General features: G+C 39.9%; 1 protein-coding gene across 1 annotated transcript in view; it reads left to right on the forward strand.

The window, feature by feature from the left end:
• EIF2B3 (eukaryotic translation initiation factor 2B subunit gamma) overlaps positions 1–19,280 on the forward strand; it is a 105,953-nt gene that overhangs the window by 69,096 nt on the left and 17,577 nt on the right. The window contains exons 7-10 of the mRNA XM_043876374.1: positions 12,407–12,534; positions 13,678–13,868; positions 15,667–15,744; positions 16,277–16,425. Of these exons, the coding sequence (XP_043732309.1) occupies positions 12,407–12,534; positions 13,678–13,868; positions 15,667–15,744; positions 16,277–16,425 (546 nt within the window). The remainder of the gene's footprint in view (positions 1–12,406; positions 12,535–13,677; positions 13,869–15,666; positions 15,745–16,276; positions 16,426–19,280) is intronic.

Below are 19,280 nucleotides of genomic sequence, written 5' to 3' on the forward strand. Positions count from 1 at the left end.
AGAAAGATGCTCCAGCAGCAATGGGAGGGAGAGACTGAACAGTTATTGAACTGAGCTTAATAAGGTAATGTAGTTCAATATTGATTTTTAGCTAACAGTCTATCATTTCTCAGCTGGCTTAATATAACATTCTCCTTGCTAGTCTTCTGCCTCCAGGCTATCCTCTTTTAATTCATCCGTCACAAAACTACCGGGGGACTTTTCTAAATTGCAAATCTGACTGCATCATATCTAGTTGATGAGTATCGCCACATCCAACATTTACCAGTTGAAGTAATGCATGGGCCCAAGAAGTAGTGCCTGGGGTAATAAAGATGTGGCAGGAGTTGCCTTAGGATGCCACTGTTTAACTTGGATGCCGATGTCATGCTGAATGTCTGCTAGTCTACATGTGCCTTAAGGCACTTAGCTTCATCAATATGTGTACTTGAGTTATTTCTAACTCAAGCTTTCTAAGTATCAAATAAATCTTAGAAGCCGTTAAAAAAAAAAAAAAGAGAATTGATAAATTTGACTAATACCAGTTTTTAAAGTTCTGTGTTGTGGGGGAAAAAAAAATCCAGTAAACATAGTATAAAAATAAACAGGGGCTTCCCAAGGGGTTCAATGGTAAAGAATCTGCCTACACTGCAGGTGATGTGAGTTTGATCCCTGGATTGGAAAGATCCCCTAGGAAAGGAAAGGGCAACCCAGTCCAATATTCTTGCCTGGAAAATCCCATGGACAGAGGATCTTGGTGTTCTACAGTCCATGGGGTTGCAAAAGAGTTGGATACACACGACTTAACAACTAAACAACAACAACACAAAAATAAACAACAAAGGTCTTGCAATACCAAGCTACCCCAAACACTAGTTTCCATACATTACAAAGAGCACTTAAAATCTACTGAGTCAAAAAAAAAAAAATTTAAAAAAAATAAAATAAAATCTACTGAGTCATTAGTAGATGACTCAGTAGAAAAATGGATAAAAGCTGTAAGTAGTGGGTTCGTAGAAAAAGCTAGTATACATCAAAAGATGCCTACTCTCTTAAATAAAAATACATGTTAAGCAGTTTTAATTATAATTTTGTATAATTATATGTATGACAGAGATTTTGTATTCTTACTGTATGACAGAGATTTTTAAATTTTGTGATGAAGCTAGCAAGGCTGTGGGGAAATTCTCTTATACTTTTCTACATAAACTTTTTGTAGGGTAGTTGATGATACCTATCTGAACTTACAACTATATACTCCCTGCCTAAGCAGTTCCTCTTCAAAGACTCTATCCCACAGAAATATTTACTTAAAAGTATGGAAATATTCATTGCAAAATGTTCTTTGCAGCATTGTTCATAACAGGGAAAAGTTGTAACAGTTTAAACAGGGTAATTAATTATATTATTGCGCAACTGTTAAAAGAATGAAGTATGGCTCTGTGTGGTGATGTGGAAAGATTTCCAAGATACGTTTACTTTTTAAAAAAAAAAGCAAATTGCAATATTAGTGTATATTTTCAGTGTAATGTAATTAAATTTTTTTGCTCTAAAGAAATAAAAAGATATACGTAAATATATTTTAGAAGGTCTTTTTATCCATTTCTGAATGTATGACAGATGGATATTCCAAAGATTGTCTGAAATTTTTAATTCAAAAATGTGTTGGATTTTATGGCCAGAGCAGAGCTTAGACTGAGTATTATCACTGTGATATCTCTTTAGGCTGAGTGGTAAGCTAAAAGTTTCTCCTCTTTTACAAAGTTATCTGATCTAAGCTTAAGGAAGCTGTCCATTTTGGAACTTTTTGTGTGGCTTAGCAAGAGTTGCTCCAAAAGGAGACTGGCCCTGTAAAGCACTCAAGCAGTATGTTGGCTATCTGAGCTGAAGCCTTGGAAGACAGGAAATTTATACCAGAATTAGTCCTGGTTTCCTTTAGCACAGAAACCTGGGGAAAGAATTGTCTTTCTTTTCCTTTTCCTGACCTGCTAGACCTGCTAGCCATTTTAAGAGACGTAGAGGAGATTAATCTTTGAAAAAGGAAGAATTAAAACTGAATACTTCCTTCCTGTTCAGAAGAACCCAAAATTATAATCGCCCTCTTCTAGTGTTAAAACCCAATCTATCGGTGCAGGACATACAACCTTAGGGTTTGGCCTTCAGAGCACCATCCATGTACCAGGCACTGTTTCGGGTACTTTTCACACTTCAGTTCATTCACTCCTTAAAATAGTTCTCTCATTTGGTATTAACTTCATATTATAGAAGAGGAAGATGAAGCTTCAAGTAATTTGCTCAGTGTCATACAGTCAGGGCCCTGATAAAATCAGCCACTGTTGATGAATTGATTGCTAGCAACGTCCACCACATATCTCAGATGTCTCTCTGTTACAGACACACACACATGTGCATGTATACCTGGGAGGATAAGAGAGAAGTCACAGCTTCCTGGTCTTAGCTAAATAGAGATGCAGGGGAGTAAAGATGGGCTCCACAAACTGAAGTCAGGAATTGGAAATAGGCAACTATACTATATGGTCAGAATCAGGGTGATAGTTAAAGCCACATGGAAGATAATGTGCTAGACTGCCTAGAAAAGCCATGAGTCACAGGAAAGCAGAGAACAGATAAACAGATGAGGGACCATGCAGTGCCATGGGAGATAGTCAGGAACCTTGATTTCTTACTGTTCAGTTTATGTATCCATATGACTTATCTGTACTTGTTTTCCTGTCCTTAGATGTGCTAGAGATTGTATGAGGTATCTTTTACTTAAACAACCAAATAAAACTAAGGTAAGAATTTGTGGTTTACATAATCTTCTAACCAGAGCTGTTATATGGTAGCTATATACTGATATCTGAATATGTAGATGCTACCAAAATTAAACTAGGGTAGTCTTCTCTGGACTTCTTGGTTACATTCATCTTGATCTCTGGGACTTCTTTGCTGCTGAGAAAGGGACAAAGTCCTAGAAGCACATTGACTTTTGTTGTTTCGTTTTGTTTTTTCATGGTGATGTTCACTTATTTATTTATTTAGGCTTCACTGGGTCTTCATTGTGGCGCATGGGCTTTTTCTAGCTATGGAGCATGGGCTCTAGAGCCTATGAGCTTCAGTAGTAATGCTTAACTGATATTCTTGCCTTCTTTCTTCCTTCTCTGACATTCTTAAATATCCATTAAAACTCATCTAGCTATTACTCCTCTAGGAAGTTTTTTCTCAATTTTTTTTCTCTTCACTTCCACTTAGAATAGGTACCCTTGCTTTGTGCTACCACAGTAGTCTGTGTTTATCTCCATTAGACATGAAATCATTCTCTCTTCTGATCTTGTATAATCTTCAGTTATCACATGTATCCAAGTAAATTGGATTTGCATGTCTTTTTTTTTTTCCTACTTTTTTTAACTCCTTGAAGACAGAAACCAACTCTGACTCATCTTGTGACACATAGTAGTTGCTCCATGAATAAAAAGGCAGCCAGATCGTCAACTTCATACTGAAACCGCTAGGTGCTGTTTCAGGGGCCTCCGAGGAGCTCCAGTCCTTAATGTCTCAGTGCAGAAAGAATTCAACAAGAGGCAAAGTGATATATAACAAGTGATTTGTTAGAATAGGATGCTTGTGAGGCCTACAGGCTGGTGGGCAAGAGGGCTGAGAACTTAGTAGGCTACAGTTTTATAATCAAAGAAAAATTAGGGAAGGGCAAAACCCACTTTCTTCCTCATTCTTTTTATAATCTCTCTTTTTTTTTAATTGGAAGATAATCACTTTATAATATTGTATTGGTTTTTGCCATACATCAACCTGAATCAGCCATAGGTATAGACACATCCCCTCTCTCTTTATTTTTTAATTTATTTATTTTTAATTAAAGGATAATTGCTTTACAATATTGAGTTGGTTTCTGCCGTACATCAGCATGAATCAGCCATAGATATACACACGTCCCCTCTCTCTGAAACCTCCCTTCCGCCTCCTATCCCATCTCACCCGTCTAGGTTGTCACAGAGCACAAAGTTTGAACTCCCTGTATCATACAACAAATTCCCACTGGCTATCCATTTTACATATGGTAAAGTATGTTTCCACCAGGACTTCCCTGGTGGCTCAGACGGTAAAGCATCTGCCTACAATGCAGGAGACCCGGGTTCAATCCCTGGGTCAGGAAGATCTCCTGGAGAAGGAAATGGCAGCCCACTGCAGTATTCTTGCATGGAAAATCCCACAGACAGAGGAGCCTGGGAGGCTACAGTCCATGGGGTGGCAAAGAGTTGGACACAATTCAGCGACTTCACTTTCACTTCACTAAAGTATGTTTCAGTGCTACTCTCCCAATTCATCTTATCCTCTCCTTCCCCAACTGTGTCAAGAGAACAAGTTTGTTCTCTGTGTCTGCATCTCCATTGCTGCTCTACACATAGGTTCATCAGTACCATCCTTCTAGATTCCATATATTTGCATTAATATACAATATTTGTTTTTCTCTTTCTGACTCACTTCACTCTGTTTAATAGTCTCTAGGTTCATCCACCTCATTATTCCTCATTCTTGAATAGATGTCACACTTCCATCATCAGCTCCTCCTCCAGGTTGGGTAGGGGAGTTTTCTTGTCCCTACTTGGTCAAGCCAGGACTGTTAATGGCACTCTGGAAAAATTATTTCAGGTCTTAGTACAATGAGGATCTTTCAGTTTGAAATGTCATCTTTCTATAAAGTATTGTTTTTTATGTGTGCAGAGAGCATGTCCTAAATTTTACTGAGCTCACTGGGCAGGATGTGGTTCTCAAGCCATGATTGTTCAGTGGTGTGTCTCATGCTTCTGTTCCATGGTTTTGTTGCAAAGTGGGCTTGCTTGGTTTTGTGGTTAGGCAGACCTGCTTTCTTGAGTGATCATTATTTTACAGGGGTCTCCCATACTTTTTTCTTCACTTACACTCCCCTATTGAGATTAACTATTTAATTACCAACTTTGTCCCTTTACTCTGTCCCTGTCAATATGAGTGCATGGATTTACTTGTTTTGTTTGACTGTTATATCCCTACAGTCTAAAATATGCCTGACATATTTGGGGTACTCAGTGAATAAATTCAAATGAAAAAAATATTTGAATAAATTCAAATGAATAAAATATTCGTTGACTTGCCCTAAGCCTAGGCAGTCTTGCCAGCTTGTAGGATCTGAATATGTTTGTCTCTCTCAAGACATATGTACCAGCATCAAAAATTTATTCTTATAGAAGCTTTCAATATTTTGTTAAAAAGAGGAAAAGAATATCTCAGAATATTGTATACCAAATACTTTGTTCTAAAGTCAGTACCTTTTAATCTAAAACAATTTCCTGTTTACTATTCCAGATTATATCTATTTTCTTTGATCAGCAAGAACAAAAAAAAAGCCTGAAAACAAAGCATAGGGTTAACTCAGCAATCATGTTTTCTTTCCAGTTACAGCTCTGCTGAGAGAAGAGGCAAGAAACCCAAACCTTTAGTGTTCTTCTCTGCAGTCTTGAGTTGCAGGCCTTATAAAAGTAGGTTTTCTGTTCTGCCTCTTTGCTAACTACTATTTTTAAGGACTGACTTGAAGTGGAAGACAGAGGATTTTAAGTCTCTTTAATTTTGCTTACAAAAACAGAACAGGCAGAGTGTAAAAGTAGTCAATTTTTTCCCTTTGCCATGGACATAATTTTTAGACTTTCCCTAAAAAAAAACTTACAGCTACAACAAAGACCTGATCACAGATCAAGGCAAAATGCTAAAAATAATAAATTTAAGCAGAACTAGTATCATGTGTTTTCTTCAGATGTTGGATTTTTAATGCTAGTAATATTAATAATACAGAAACATATGTAGAGTTCATTACATTTCCAAATCAGGAAAGTTCTTCTTTCTATTCTCCAAAAATCAGAAGAAGAAATTATTGCCAGCTGTCTGGCTTAGAGGCATTACACTCAGTCATTCACATATCCACTCATTCATCTATTCAAATATTTATTTAGCACTGACTATGTGTTTATTGGTATAGAGACAATAAGCAGAAAATTTTCAACCCTGTAGAAAGCGCTGTGGTTGCAGAAAACACAGAATACTGATTAGAATGGTGTAGTGGAAAGAGTCCTGGGCTTTGAGGTAGATATAGACTAAGTTTCCACTCTTCCGTTATAAAAGCTGTGTTGACCTAATTAAAATAACTAACCTTTCTAAGCCTTGATTTCCTCACTTATGAAATGAGGATGATAATACCTACCATAAGGATTGCTATAAGAATATGAGATAATATATATTAATTTCCTAGCATGAAACTCACACTTGATATTGATTCAAAAACAATACAAATACCTGTCTTTGCTATGACAATACAGAAACCTACAAGTGTTACAAAAGGCTTCCAAGTAGAGATAATATTTGAGAGCGGTTTTATAGCTCAGTAAATTTTCACAAAATGAACACTCCCTTGTAACTACTATTTAGATCAAGAAGTAGAATATTACCCAATTTCCAGAAGCTACCTTTAAGCAACTATCCCCTGATCACAAAAGTAACTGTTATCTTGAGTGTTAAATAAATTTAAGAAGATCAGATCAGATTTGTACTTCAGAAAAATCACTGTGCCTGCAACACAGAGGGTGGATTGAAGGAAGAAGAGACAGATTGTGCTTTAGAAAGGATATTCTGTCTATAATACAAAGGATAGATTTCATGCGGTAAGACTGAAGGAAGAGAAACCAATTAAAAGCAGCTGAAGGAGTCCAGGCAAATAATGATAGTGGCTTAGACTAGACAGTAGCAGTAGAGATGCAGCGAGTTCATAGTTTTGAAAGAGATTTAGGGGATAAAATCAGCAGTGTTTGGTGACTGGTTGTATGTGAGGAGTGGAGGAAGGAGGAGTCAAGATGATTACCATGTTGTTAGCTTGGGTGACTAAATGAATCTCCATATCACTAAGCAAAGTAATCAGTGTTTGTGGGGAGTAGGAGAAGGGTTGGGAGAAAGATGATGGATTCAGTTTTAGATTTTGTGTTTAAGGTATTGTGGGTCACCTAAATGACAGGGTCCATCAGGCTGTTGAAAATGTGAGACTAAAAAGAAGAGAGGACTTGGCTATGGGTTTACATTTGGGAATGAGTAGCAAAGAAGTCACCAAGTGATCTATCTCAGGGAGACGAATAGCAGGGGAAAAATACAGGCAAAAAGGAAAATCCTGAGAAACACCAAATATTTTAGAGGAAATAAAGAAAGCAGTATCAGAAATAGAAACAGATCAAGAAAGTGATACCACAGGAAGTAAGGAACGAATGGCCTATGACTGTGAAATTTGGAAGATTGAGAAAATAATTTAAAAATTCTGCCTATAAAGGGACTTACCAGGCAATCCAGTGGCTAAGATTCTGTGCTTCCACTGCAAGCGCCTGGGCTCACAGTATGGTCCAGAAACCCTCGTCCAGAAACTGAGATCCTGCCTGCCCTGCAGCAAGGGAAAAAAAAATGCCACCCATAGCTCTACTCATGCTCCCCTGGTGGCTCAGCTGGTAAAGAATCCACCTGCAGTGCCGGAGACCCGGGTTCAATCCCTTGGTTGGGAAGATCCCTTGGAGAAGGGAATAGCTACCCACTCCAGTATTCTTGCCTGGGAAATCCCATGGACAGAGGAGACTGGTGGGCTACAGTTCATGGGGTCACAAAGAGTCGGACACAACTGAGGACTTAACACTTTCATGATTCTACTACCGTGAGATAGTTGCTAACTTTTTTTGGCCAAGTCCTGTGGCATAAGAGATGTTAGTTCCCTGACCAGGGATTGAAGTCCCTTGAACATTTTAATATATTTCTTTCCATCATTTTATTTATTTTTATATACACACTTGAGATTGTGCTGTATAAATAACTGCCTTCTGCTTTCTTTGTTCAGTATTTTTTCATGAGCATTTTCCTGTGTCATTAAAAAATTGTTTACTGAGTTTTGCCTATGTGCTATTCTATTACATATGTGTTTTATTGCTTTTCCATTGTTGAATATTTGGTGGTCCTCTATTTTTATTAATAACATTAAGAGTTGTTTTTAACAACTCTTTAATAACTTATTATTTTATACATAACATTAAATAATATCTTTTTGTTCAAAGATGCTGTATTATTATCTGATTATTTTATTTTTTCAGCATATATTTATTGAGCACAGATGTACAGAAATAGAATTATAGAATAAAATAATATGAATATCTTCAAGACCTTTGTTATGTATTGCCAATTTTTAGAAAAGATTTTTACCAGTTTATGAATTTACAAGTATGAGAAGTACCCTTATCACTAATGTATGAGTTATTTTAAATCTGCTAATTTGTGAGAGAAATTACATCTTACTTTAATACTTATTTTTTTAATATTTTTATATATTTTGAAAAATTTTAATCTAGTTATCTGTGAAGAGTATTAATCTTTTGTTCTATTTGTAGCAATTATTTTGCCTTATTTTGTGGAGTTGTTTGCAGCTAATAGTCAAATCTTTTGTTCTCCTTTGTGATTTTTTTATTTCTTAGAAGCTTATGACATGAGGCAGGTGTTTCTGGGAAAACTATCTAAGAGGGAAGGGAGAGGGGATTCCCCTGGTAGTCCAGTGGCTAAAGACTCTGTGCTCTCAATGCAGGGGCCCTGGGTTCAATCCCTGGTCAGGAAACTAGATCCCACATGCCACAACTAAGGCCCAGCACAGCCAAATAAATAAATATGAACTTTTTTTAAAGAAAAGGAGAAAGTGAGATTGCCAAGGCCCAGGGCAGTGGATCCAGCTGCTGGTCTTCAGCCCCAAGGGATGTTCACAATGGTTCACAGTGGCATTTCCCACTTCTTGGCATAGCTTTGAGCTACTTTTAGTTTGACTACGAAGCAAGAAGGATAATTTTGTCCTCCATCATGATGCTAAACCAACTGCATAATGAGAATCGACCTGATTGCTGAGCACCTACAGAGGCAGGTGGGACCTGGCAGGAATGCTTCAGGTCCTCTCCTCAAATCCTTGTCTGATCTGCTTAAAGGGTTCTGCCTGAAGAGGCTGTGTGCCAAGGCTTGTTTGCTTGCCTCTTGCAGTGACAGTTCTGTTTGGCCTATAATGTAAACATCATGGCTCTGTAATCCCCCAGCTGTCCAGGCTTTGTCATTTCTTCAAAGGGAACTGACTTGTTTTCCACCAGAGTGGGGCCAAGGAACGTTTGCTACCCACACTGGCTTGGAGTATTAAAAGGGGAGAAAAAAGCAAAGAATAAGTGTTGTTTCATTCTTCATATTCATATGGAAATTTTTAATCTTCATCAAAGGATCAGAAGAAAAATCACATTGAAATTCAATACAAGAACTTCCAGCTTACACAGAATTTTTCAAAGGTGTTTGACTTGATCCTTTAAAAATGACAAAAACCATGAACTGTGTAGCTCCAGGGTTTGTAATTTTGCTTACCCTCCTCAGCCTCCGCCTCTATCTTGCCTTCCTACCTACACTCCATCTGTGTGGTCCTGTGTTAGCCTGCAGAACTTCTTTGAGTGGGGCCTGGGAGAGGGGATGGGAAGTATGAAGCAGCAGTCAGATTTACTGGGCTCTCATACGTTAACCCCTCTCTCAGGCCATGTTATCTCATCTTTCAGAGTCTTGAAACTGGTCTCTTTTCATTCTCCTATTCCAAGCCTATTTTCACTGCTACTAGAATCACCTCATTAAGAAATAGAACTCATCATGTCCCTTTCCTGCTTACAAACTCCCTTTGGCTGTCTCAGTCCACACTTCTCGCCTGCACAGAAGGCTCTCATGGTCTGGCTCCATTGCCTCCTTCAGCAGTTTCGTTTCCTTCTACTCTTTTCCCTAAATCCACACTCAGCTTACTGTCCACTTGATTATGAGTTTTTTGAAGTCAGAAACAGTGTATTTCCAAGATCTAGCAAAGTCACTGGCATATTATTAGTCTTGTTAAATTCTAAGGTAATTAATTAGTGATTTAAAATTCTAAAAGGTCTACAGTGTGAGAGAGAAAATTAAAAATCATATGGTAGTTTTGCAGTTCCTTTGCTAAGTAAATTAGAAGCATACTCACTGTACTAAGGATCAGGTCCTTCTTCCCCATTACAGATTCCTGGTCATTTAAACCAAACATCCTGGTTCAGCACCCATGGGGAAGCACTATGCTTCCTGGGACCCAGAGGGGCCAAATGGAAGAGTTCCAAACCTCTTAGCCAGGGTTGCTTACTGCTTGTATCTGAGTGATACAAAACAGTATAGGAAATTTCTGGCCTTCTGAAAGTTTTTCTACATATTGATCTTTGGTCTGATTTTCTTTCTGTAAGTGCTGTTCTAGACTGATCTGATTTCATGAAAGTAAATTGAAGTTAATTTTGTTGTTGAAATTCTTTGATAGCCTTGGTAAATGAGTACAACTGTTATTAATATGAGGGAGCCCACTCTTCAGTAGAAGGGAGGCTGAAATCTATGTGGGAAATACTGAATGGATTAGGATGGATTAGTCATTAAAATGGAACTTAAATTTGTAGAGTCTGGAATCAAATCAAGAGAGTAGTAGGATCTGTAAGAGTAGAATCTAGGAGAAAATAAAAGACTCCAAGAAGCATAAAGAATGGCTTAAATTATAAAATTTGATAATTTGCATAAAGAATAGAAGAATCACCCATAATTCCACTACTGTAAGAGAGGATAGAGTAGAAATTGAATAAATGGTTTTTTAATAGTGTTATTCAACCTGTTAGTATCAGAAGAAAATTTTAATTTTTATTTATTCGCCGCACTGGGTCTTTGTTGCTACACACAGGTTTCTCTAGTTGTGGCAAGTAGGGGCTACTGTCTAGTTGCAGTGCATGGGCTTCTCATTGCAGTAGCTTCTCTTGTGGAGCACAGGCCCTAGAGCATGCGGGCTTCAGCAGTTGTGGCACGTAGTCTCAGTAGTTGCAGCACGTGGGCTCAGTAGTTGTGGCGCACAGGCTTAGTTGCTCTGTGGCATGTGGAATCCTCCTGGACCAGGGATTGAACTTGTGTCCCTGTACTGACACGCGGATTCTTAACCACTGGACCACCAAGGAAGTCCTAGTATCAGATAAATTTTTAATCCATTACTATAACAGAGTAAAAGAGGAGAAAATATGATCAGCTCCATGGATGCAAAAAGAGAAAATTCAATACCCATTCATTGATGAAAGCTTTTAGCATAGTTAGGAATAAGAGAGATCTTCCTTAACTGGATAAAGGGTATCTACAAAACCAATAACATGTGCCAAGTATTAGCTATAAAGTACAAAGCCCAATGTCTACACATAGAGGACAATCAATAAATGGTGGCTTTGGTGATAAAACCTATAACAATCATCAGTCTAAATGATAAAAAAGAAAAATTCCCTTTAAAATCAAGAATAAGTAAGGATGAACTGCTGTTAGTGCTTCTGTTCAGCATTAGTGTATTGAAAGTCTTAGCCAATATGGTAAGATAATGAAAAATACAAATTAGGAAGAAGGAAAATTATTGTTTACATAGTTGGTATGATTTTCAGAATCTACAGATAAATTATTAATATTGTTTATCAAGGCAATTGGCCCCAAGATTGAAATATAATAAAATGAGATTCTGTTAACCAATAAGAAGAAAATAATTGTTGAAAAGACACCATCTATAATACTGCTGCTGCTGCTGCTGCTGCTAAATTGTTTCAGTCGTGTCCGACTCTGTGCGACCCCGTAGACGGCAGCCCACCAGGCTCCCCGTCCCTGGGATTCTCCAGGCAAGAACACTGGAGTGGGTTGCCATTTCCTTCTTCAATGCATGAAAGTGAAAAGTAAAAGTGAAGTCGCTCAGTTGTGTCCAACTCTTGGCGACCCCATTGACCACAGCCTACCAGGCTCCTCCGTCCATAGGATTTTCCAGGCAAGAGTACTGGAGTGGGGTGCCATTGCCTTCTCCATCTATAATACTAACCCCCCAAAATTAAGATACTCTGATTAATCTAATGGAAAATACAAGGCCTTTGTAGAAAAAATTTTAATATTTTGAAACAACTTTTTTTTCCAAAAGGCCAGAGCTTTCTGCCTTCTCATGAGTTACTGTCAGTTAATAGTCAAGACACCATGTTAAGACATGCACACACATACAAACATTCAGGCACACACTTTGTAAACAGGAATTGTAAGAGACTGTTTTCTGCATAGATCAGGGGAAGGGCATCTCAGATTCAACACACTGCTTGCCCAGCTCCAGCCTGAACTGAGAGAACTTAGATCCTCTGCTTCCCCAAAACTGCCAAGCCCTTGCCATTTCTGATCTCTGTCGGTCCCAAGGTGGCATGACAGGAAGGAATTTGGCTTTTGCGTGGATGCACAGTTTTTTATTCTAATTGAATCCAGACTCTCAGATTTCTGATATTTGGCTATTCTTTCTTCCTAGGTCAATCACTTCCATCCGGAGTGAACTGATCCCATACCTAGTAAGAAAACAGTTCTCCTCAGCTTCATCACAACAAGGACAAGAAGAAAAAGAGGAGGATCTAAAGAAAAAGGAGCTGAAATCCTTAGGTCAGTGCTTGAGTTGGTGCAGTAAGGTACGAGTAGCGACACTTGTGGAAGGAGTGGCTGGACAACTTAGCCCAGCCCAAGATGCCTATCTCAAGGCATCAGGTTCTCCTCCAGCCAGCAGGCAAGCCAGGTTAGCTTACGCCACTCCCTGAGCTCTGGGCAGGCTTACTCAAGCAGATTCTCATCCCTGTGCTCTTCAGGGACAGGCTAACCATGCCTCTGGTCATGTTCTCTGGTTAACAGGCCTGATTTGGCCATGTTCATCTCTAGACCTTTTTGACTTTGCACTCTACCCACCATTTCTCAGTTCTCCTGTTCTCTAGGCTCTGGAAAGCCACACACTCCTGACTAAACTCAGCCTCTCCTATGAAGGGAAGAAAGGTGAAGGGCTGTATAATGACAGTCCAACCAGAGCCAACAGACTCTCCTTTCAAGGATGTAGGGATGAGGTCAGTCTTTGCTCTCATACCCTTGCCTAGTCCCTGGCCCAGTCCTGGACTCATAGTAGATGTTCCCAAAAATGTATTTATCAAAGGAATAAATCGAGACAGTATAGCATGATGGTTAAGATATCAGGGCTTAGCATCTCAGACCTGGGTCTGAAATCTGACTCTACCTTTTATTAGCTCTGTGACCTAAGGCAGATTTTTCAGTCTTTTGAGCCCCAGTTTTCTTTATCAGAAAATAAAAGATTCCAAATGACTGTTGTAGGAGTTGAAAAATTGGGGCCCAGGTCCTGTGCTGTTTCTCTGACAGCACAACTACCAGATGTGCTAGTAGAGGCTAGCAGCACAAAGCCAGTAGGGCTAGGCGCTACAGCCTGGACAGTCACTTGTGTTTCTCCATGGTGTACAAGAGTCTATTAATCTTCCGCAATAGTGCTTGATCGTCAGTCAAACTTTCTTATAGGACCTCTTTTTAAAACATTCTTGTGTCATAATATTTCAAATATACATGAAAGCACATTGCCTCTTTTAATCTTTGACTTAGTCTTTCAGGTTTTAGTGGGATTTCCCCAGGGTCCATGCTGCATGGTTGAGTTGCAGGGAAAGAGAATTGAGCTGTACCCTCTTTCAAAACTTGACTGAGTCTATATCCTTTCTGTTATCTGTCTCATGTACTTGCTTGTTTTTGATTCTGAAGATATTTACAGTTTTATAAAAGAAGCCAATACACTGACCCTTGCTCCCTATGATGCCTGCTGGAACGCCTGTCAAGGAGACAGCTGGGAGGGTTTGTCCAGATCACAGGTGCGCTGCTATGTCCACATCATGAAAGAGGGGCTCTGCTCTCGAGTGAGCACACTAGGACTCTACATGGAAGCCAACAGACAGGTGAGAGGATGAGTTCAGAAGAGAAATCGTGGGGATTCATCTCCCAGAACAGACCGGAGCCTTTTGTCTTATTTCTTCATTAGGTGCACAGTAACTTGTACAGAATCCCTCATTCCTAAGGTTGAGCAAGACCTGGTATGTCAGGAGACACCATAGGGGTACCCAAGTACAGCAAAAGGGGAAGTGAGGGGCATGGTGCAGAGGCAGAGCCTCTGTGGCTCCAAAGAAAGGCCAAGATCTCCAAGAAGTCTTAACTTCTGGCCTCTGGGTTCAACAGATTTTCTCCTATTCTGCTCAGCATGGGGATATCCACAACACTTCATAAACAAGCAGATGAACACTGTGTAACCGTTACTGTGATGAGGTAAACAGGCGCACAGGGGAGGCTTTCCTTAGAAGGTGAAGGAACAGAGTATAGAGTACCCAGATGGCAAAGCATCAAGGAATACCTATGTAAGAGAAGTCTGGAGAATAGCATTAGAGCATGCAGAGTCTCACTAACCCATCCTTTTAACCCTGAGGTTTGTGAAGTATGGAGAAAGAGTAGCTTCTACTGAAGGGGAAGCAGTGCTTTTAAGGCCTGCCAGGTTTTATTTAAGGCGAGGGTGAAGAGGGGGAACAATGAGGAGGCAGCTTGTTTGGAAGAGCTCTTTATTGTGTAGCAGGGACAGGAGGAGGGGAAAACTGGAATTGGAATTGAATCCCTGAAGGAAACCTGACTCAAGAATCTTTAGGACCCACACCGTGTGGTAGTAACAGTCTCAGACTGAGACCTCAAGCTAGCCTCAAACTGGATTGGTTATAGTCAAGGGAATCCAAGCTACAGGGCTTATGAGAAGTCCCAGCTAGTCCCATGTTTACCCAGGACAGTCCTGGGTAAAGTTGCCCCTATGTAGCATTAGAGGTATATAGAAGGCTTCCTTAATTTGACTTTTAGTTCTCCTTATTCAGTTCTATGACTAGAGTCTGTCTGGCTGGTCTGAAAGCAAGATCATGGATAGCCTGAGGCCAGAGAAGTATCCTCTGGCGTGTCAGCAGGGGCTGTGTGTCAGACAGGCCTGAATGGCATTGGCTGAAGTATAACAGAGGAGATCCCAGGGATAGGAACAGAGGGATTAGCCTTCACATCACCTGTATAGCCAATCTGGCCAGGCCTTCCTCAGTTAGAGTATCTACCACACACAGTGCTCTGACCAGCATTCTGTCCACACTGGAGAATCACAGATATACTAACTCTGCCTTAATGGGTGCAGAGCTAAAACACTCCACACCCATACCGTTTTCAGTTTTCTCATACTGGAAACAGAATAGTGTGAATCTCCCCTTCGACATTTTATTTTGGTTGGTAAAGAACATGGATGCCTCCTTAGGGTGTGTCCTGATTGTGGAGTTGGCTAACATTACTCCATCCTCACCTCCTGCGTTGTCACTGTGGTCCAGGAGGTGAACAAGAACCTAGGATGACTGTGGTCAGGCCTCAGGGTTCCCCTTGCTCTCCTTAGACGTCCTCTCCCAAATGCTGCCTGGTTATCTCAAAGGCTTGTCTCACAGCCTCCCGGTTGAGGGACATAGCAGTACTTCAGGGAGGAGGCTCTCAGCTAGGGAACTGAGGATGAGACTGTATAGAAAGTGTTGCATAAATGATCTTTGTCTTAGGGGAAATACATCAGCCTGCCTTATCCATACAGGAGGCAGTGGCTAAAAATTCCCCACATCTCTTAACTGAACACGGGGTCTACTTAACATGCTTTCAGGTGTTTTCTGGCCTTACTTTTGTGACCAAACCTCTTTCTTCAAGGTGTCCAAATTGCTACCTGTTATCTGTCCAGAAGAATCACTGGTTCACTCATCAGCCCAGATTGTCAGCAAACACATGGTAAGTGCTGGTTTGGGCAGGGCAGGTATGGGACGTTGTCTGGGTACACTGAGGCTTGTCCTTGAAAAGCTGGTTTGGGGGTGTCAAGCCCTGGACATCATTGGCCTCAGGGAAGTCCCAAACTGGGTTCTGGTTATAAAATCTTACCTTCCAGTCCAGGCTCTCAAGCAGACGGCCTGGACAGGTGCTGAGCCCAGCCACACAAACCCTATAAGGAAGGTTCGTTATAGCCTTTGGACTCAGACACGGGATCTTTCCATCTGTGTCCCTCTTCCTACCCTGACTTGAGCACTGCTTTCAGGAGAGCACCTCGGTATACACAAGTGCATCAGTGTGTAAGTCTGAGTTGGTCTCAAAGATATTATGGAACCTTGTGGCCCTGAGAAATACTGGTGATGATCCCTCTTGCTGAAGTGTCTCTAGGAAAAGATCTCACTAGACCCCAGCTCAAGGAATCTGGAGGGTTGGTTTGCAGTTGGTTGAAATGAGGGGACAAGGTATTATATTTTATATTTTTATTTGCCTTTTATAGGTTGGAGCTGACAGCCTCATTGGGCCAGATACACAGGTTGGAGAGAAGTCATCCATTAAGCACTCGGTCATTGGTTCATCCTGTGTCATAAGAGATAGAGTGACTGTCACCAATTGCCTTCTCATGAACTCAGTTACCGTGGAGGAAGGGTATGTCTCCCCTTGTACCCACTTGAGACAAGGCCCCTGGTGTCTCTGGGAGGCTTTGGAGGCCACCCTAGCCTAGGAAGGTGATCAGCTTTGGGAGGGGAAGAAAGGGGAAAGGAAGAAATAGTTCCTAGGCCTTGGTTTCGATGCCATAATAACATAGTCTCAGAAAGCATTTCTAGCAGTCTTCTCATGACAGTTGGAGTCCTGAGATAAGCTGCCTTCTCTTGTTTTGATATCCTGCTTGATGGGATGACCACAGTAGTGAGCCCGTGGCAGGGCTGCAGTGACACTGCACCAATGTCTAAGAGTCACCTGGCCCCATCTCAGTGTCCCACAGAAAGCGGAGGCCTACAAGGAGTGGACATATAAGACACGTTCCATTTTCAAAGGAAAGCTCTGTTACTAGTTATAGAGAATCTTTTCCCGTTTTAAGATGCTTTGGAATGCCCTAAAATCTTGGTTTGTGAACAACCTGAACTTGGAGTAAGACTTAAATGATGCTTAATAAAATTCTTCCTCTGTATGGACCTCAGGTTTTTTCCTTGTATAAAATGCAAAGTTAGTGGTGGAAGAGAGGAAGGATATTAGCAATGGTTTCCAGACTTTTTAGAAAGGAAACGTTTTCTTAAGATAAATCTTAAGCAGAAACTCATTTAAAACTGGTAAAGGCACTGTTGTTTGGAATACATTGGGGAAGGGGCACTTAGCCTTCCTATGGAATGTGAAAACTGATCTATAAAACAAATTTTAAAAACTACTCTTTGCAACCCCGTGGGTTGTAACCCGCTAGGCTTCTCTCTCCGTGGGATTTTCCAGGCAAGAATAAGTTCCAGTAAAAGCTGAACTACCTCTCACAACTGTCTTTGGGATTAAACAAAACATTTTGGGGAGAGGTACCATATAGGGATAGAGCTAAAGGTTAAGCCTTTGCTCTTTAGAAAGAGTGGCTGATGACAATTTTGTAAAGTAATTAGCCTCCAATTAAAATTAATTAAGAAAAAAAAAAGAGTGGCTGATGGAAAACAATAGAGACAGGGTGAAAAGGAAAAGTACTATAATATGTCCTCCCCCAAGTCTACATCCTGCTGCTTCCCAGAACTCTGGTGAAGAGGCCTAAGTCTTCTGTTGGGAGTTTGGAAGAATCTTTTCTGGAGAATCTGACCAGCCCAAGAAGAACCTGAATTTATTTACATAAGAGATTTCTAACAGCCCAGTCAAATCACCCTATAGTTAAAATTATGGATGACAAATTCCATTCATGTGCTGTTTTAAAATCCTTTCCTAAATATGAACAGATAATCAAAGATTACCAGAGATCTAAAGAATGCCTCTATCATGAAAGATAGAGACCAAAAAAAAAAAGAAAGATAGAGACCAAATCAAACAGAGAGAAAAAACAACTTAAAAAGAGACAGAGACTCCTCAGAGAGAGAAAGATGCTTTCAACCTATCATTTCAAAGAACAAAAAAGAAACTCTTAAGAAATTTAAAATATGGCAACAAAGAGGAAAGACCTCAGTAAAAAAAATTGGAAGATAAATTTGAAATTTCCCAAAGAGTAGAAGAAAAAGATTAAAAGATGGAGCATATTAAAGAAATGATAGAAAGTAAGAGAGAAAGTCCAGGAGGTCTAATATCTGAATAGGAGTTCCATAAAAAGAGAGTTAATAAATCGGAGGAGGAAATTATTTAAGAAATAATATAAGAAAATGTCCTAAAACTGAAAAATATGAATCTACAGAATGAAAGGGCCTACTAAGGGGCCAGCCCAATGGTAAAAATAAGCCCACATCATTGTAAAACTTCAGAACATCGGATACGAAGCATGCTACTACCAACTTAAAAAGAGAAATAATAGGTCATAAACTACTAATCAGCAACCAGAATGGTTTTAGACTTATTACCAGTAGCAACAATGAAAACTGAAGATAATAGAACAATGCCTTAAAAAATCTGAAGGAAAATTAATTTCAACCTAGAATTCTGTACTCAAGCTGAGTGTTAGTCAAGTGTGACAGTAGAATAGAGAAATTTTCAGACATAAAAAGGTATGGCCCACCAAAATGAAAAGTAAACCGAAAGGAGACTGATGAGAAACAAGAGAATCCCACTCAGAAAAAGGCAAAAAGAACTGTGGGATATGGGGACTTCCCTGGTGGTTCAGTGATTAAGAATCCACCTTCCAGTGCAGGGGACACGGATTCTGTCCCTGGTTGGAAAACTGAGATCCCATATGCCTCGGGGCAACTAAGACCCAACACAGCCAAAAATGAATAAATATTGAAAAGAATCCATGGGAAGATAGTGAAGGCACATCCAAGGATGACTGCTATGCATGAAGCATAAAGGGAACAATCAGTCCAGAGTGGAATCCAGGAAACACTTATTCAGGAAGATGAAACTGATAAATACATATAAACATCTTGAAAAATTTAGACAGTTGGCTAAAAGTTAGGTTTGAATGAAAACAAAACAGATATTAACTCTGTTTTTTAAAAAAAGTTGTACAAGAAAGGAAAAGGCATCAAAGTTTGCTATGGTGGCTCAGTTTGCCCTGAGTGGCTCAGTGGTAAAGAAATCTGCCTACCAACGCAGGAGACACAGGTTTGATCCCTGATCCAGGAAGATGCCACAAAACAACTAATCCTATGGGCCACAACTACTGAGTCTATGCTCTAGAGCCTGGGAGCCACAACTACTGAAGCCTGCATGCCTAGAGCCTGTGCTCTGCGACAAGAGAAGCCACCACAATGAGAAGCCTGTGCACCGCAACTAGAGAAAAGCCCAAGCAACAATGAAGACCCAGCACAGCCAAAAATAAATAAAATTGTTAAAATAATTTTTAAAAAATAAAT

This window comes from Cervus elaphus, chromosome 20 (genome assembly GCF_910594005.1).
Source record: "Cervus elaphus chromosome 20, mCerEla1.1, whole genome shotgun sequence".
In the NCBI taxonomy this organism is placed as follows: domain Eukaryota; kingdom Metazoa; phylum Chordata; class Mammalia; order Artiodactyla; family Cervidae; genus Cervus; species Cervus elaphus.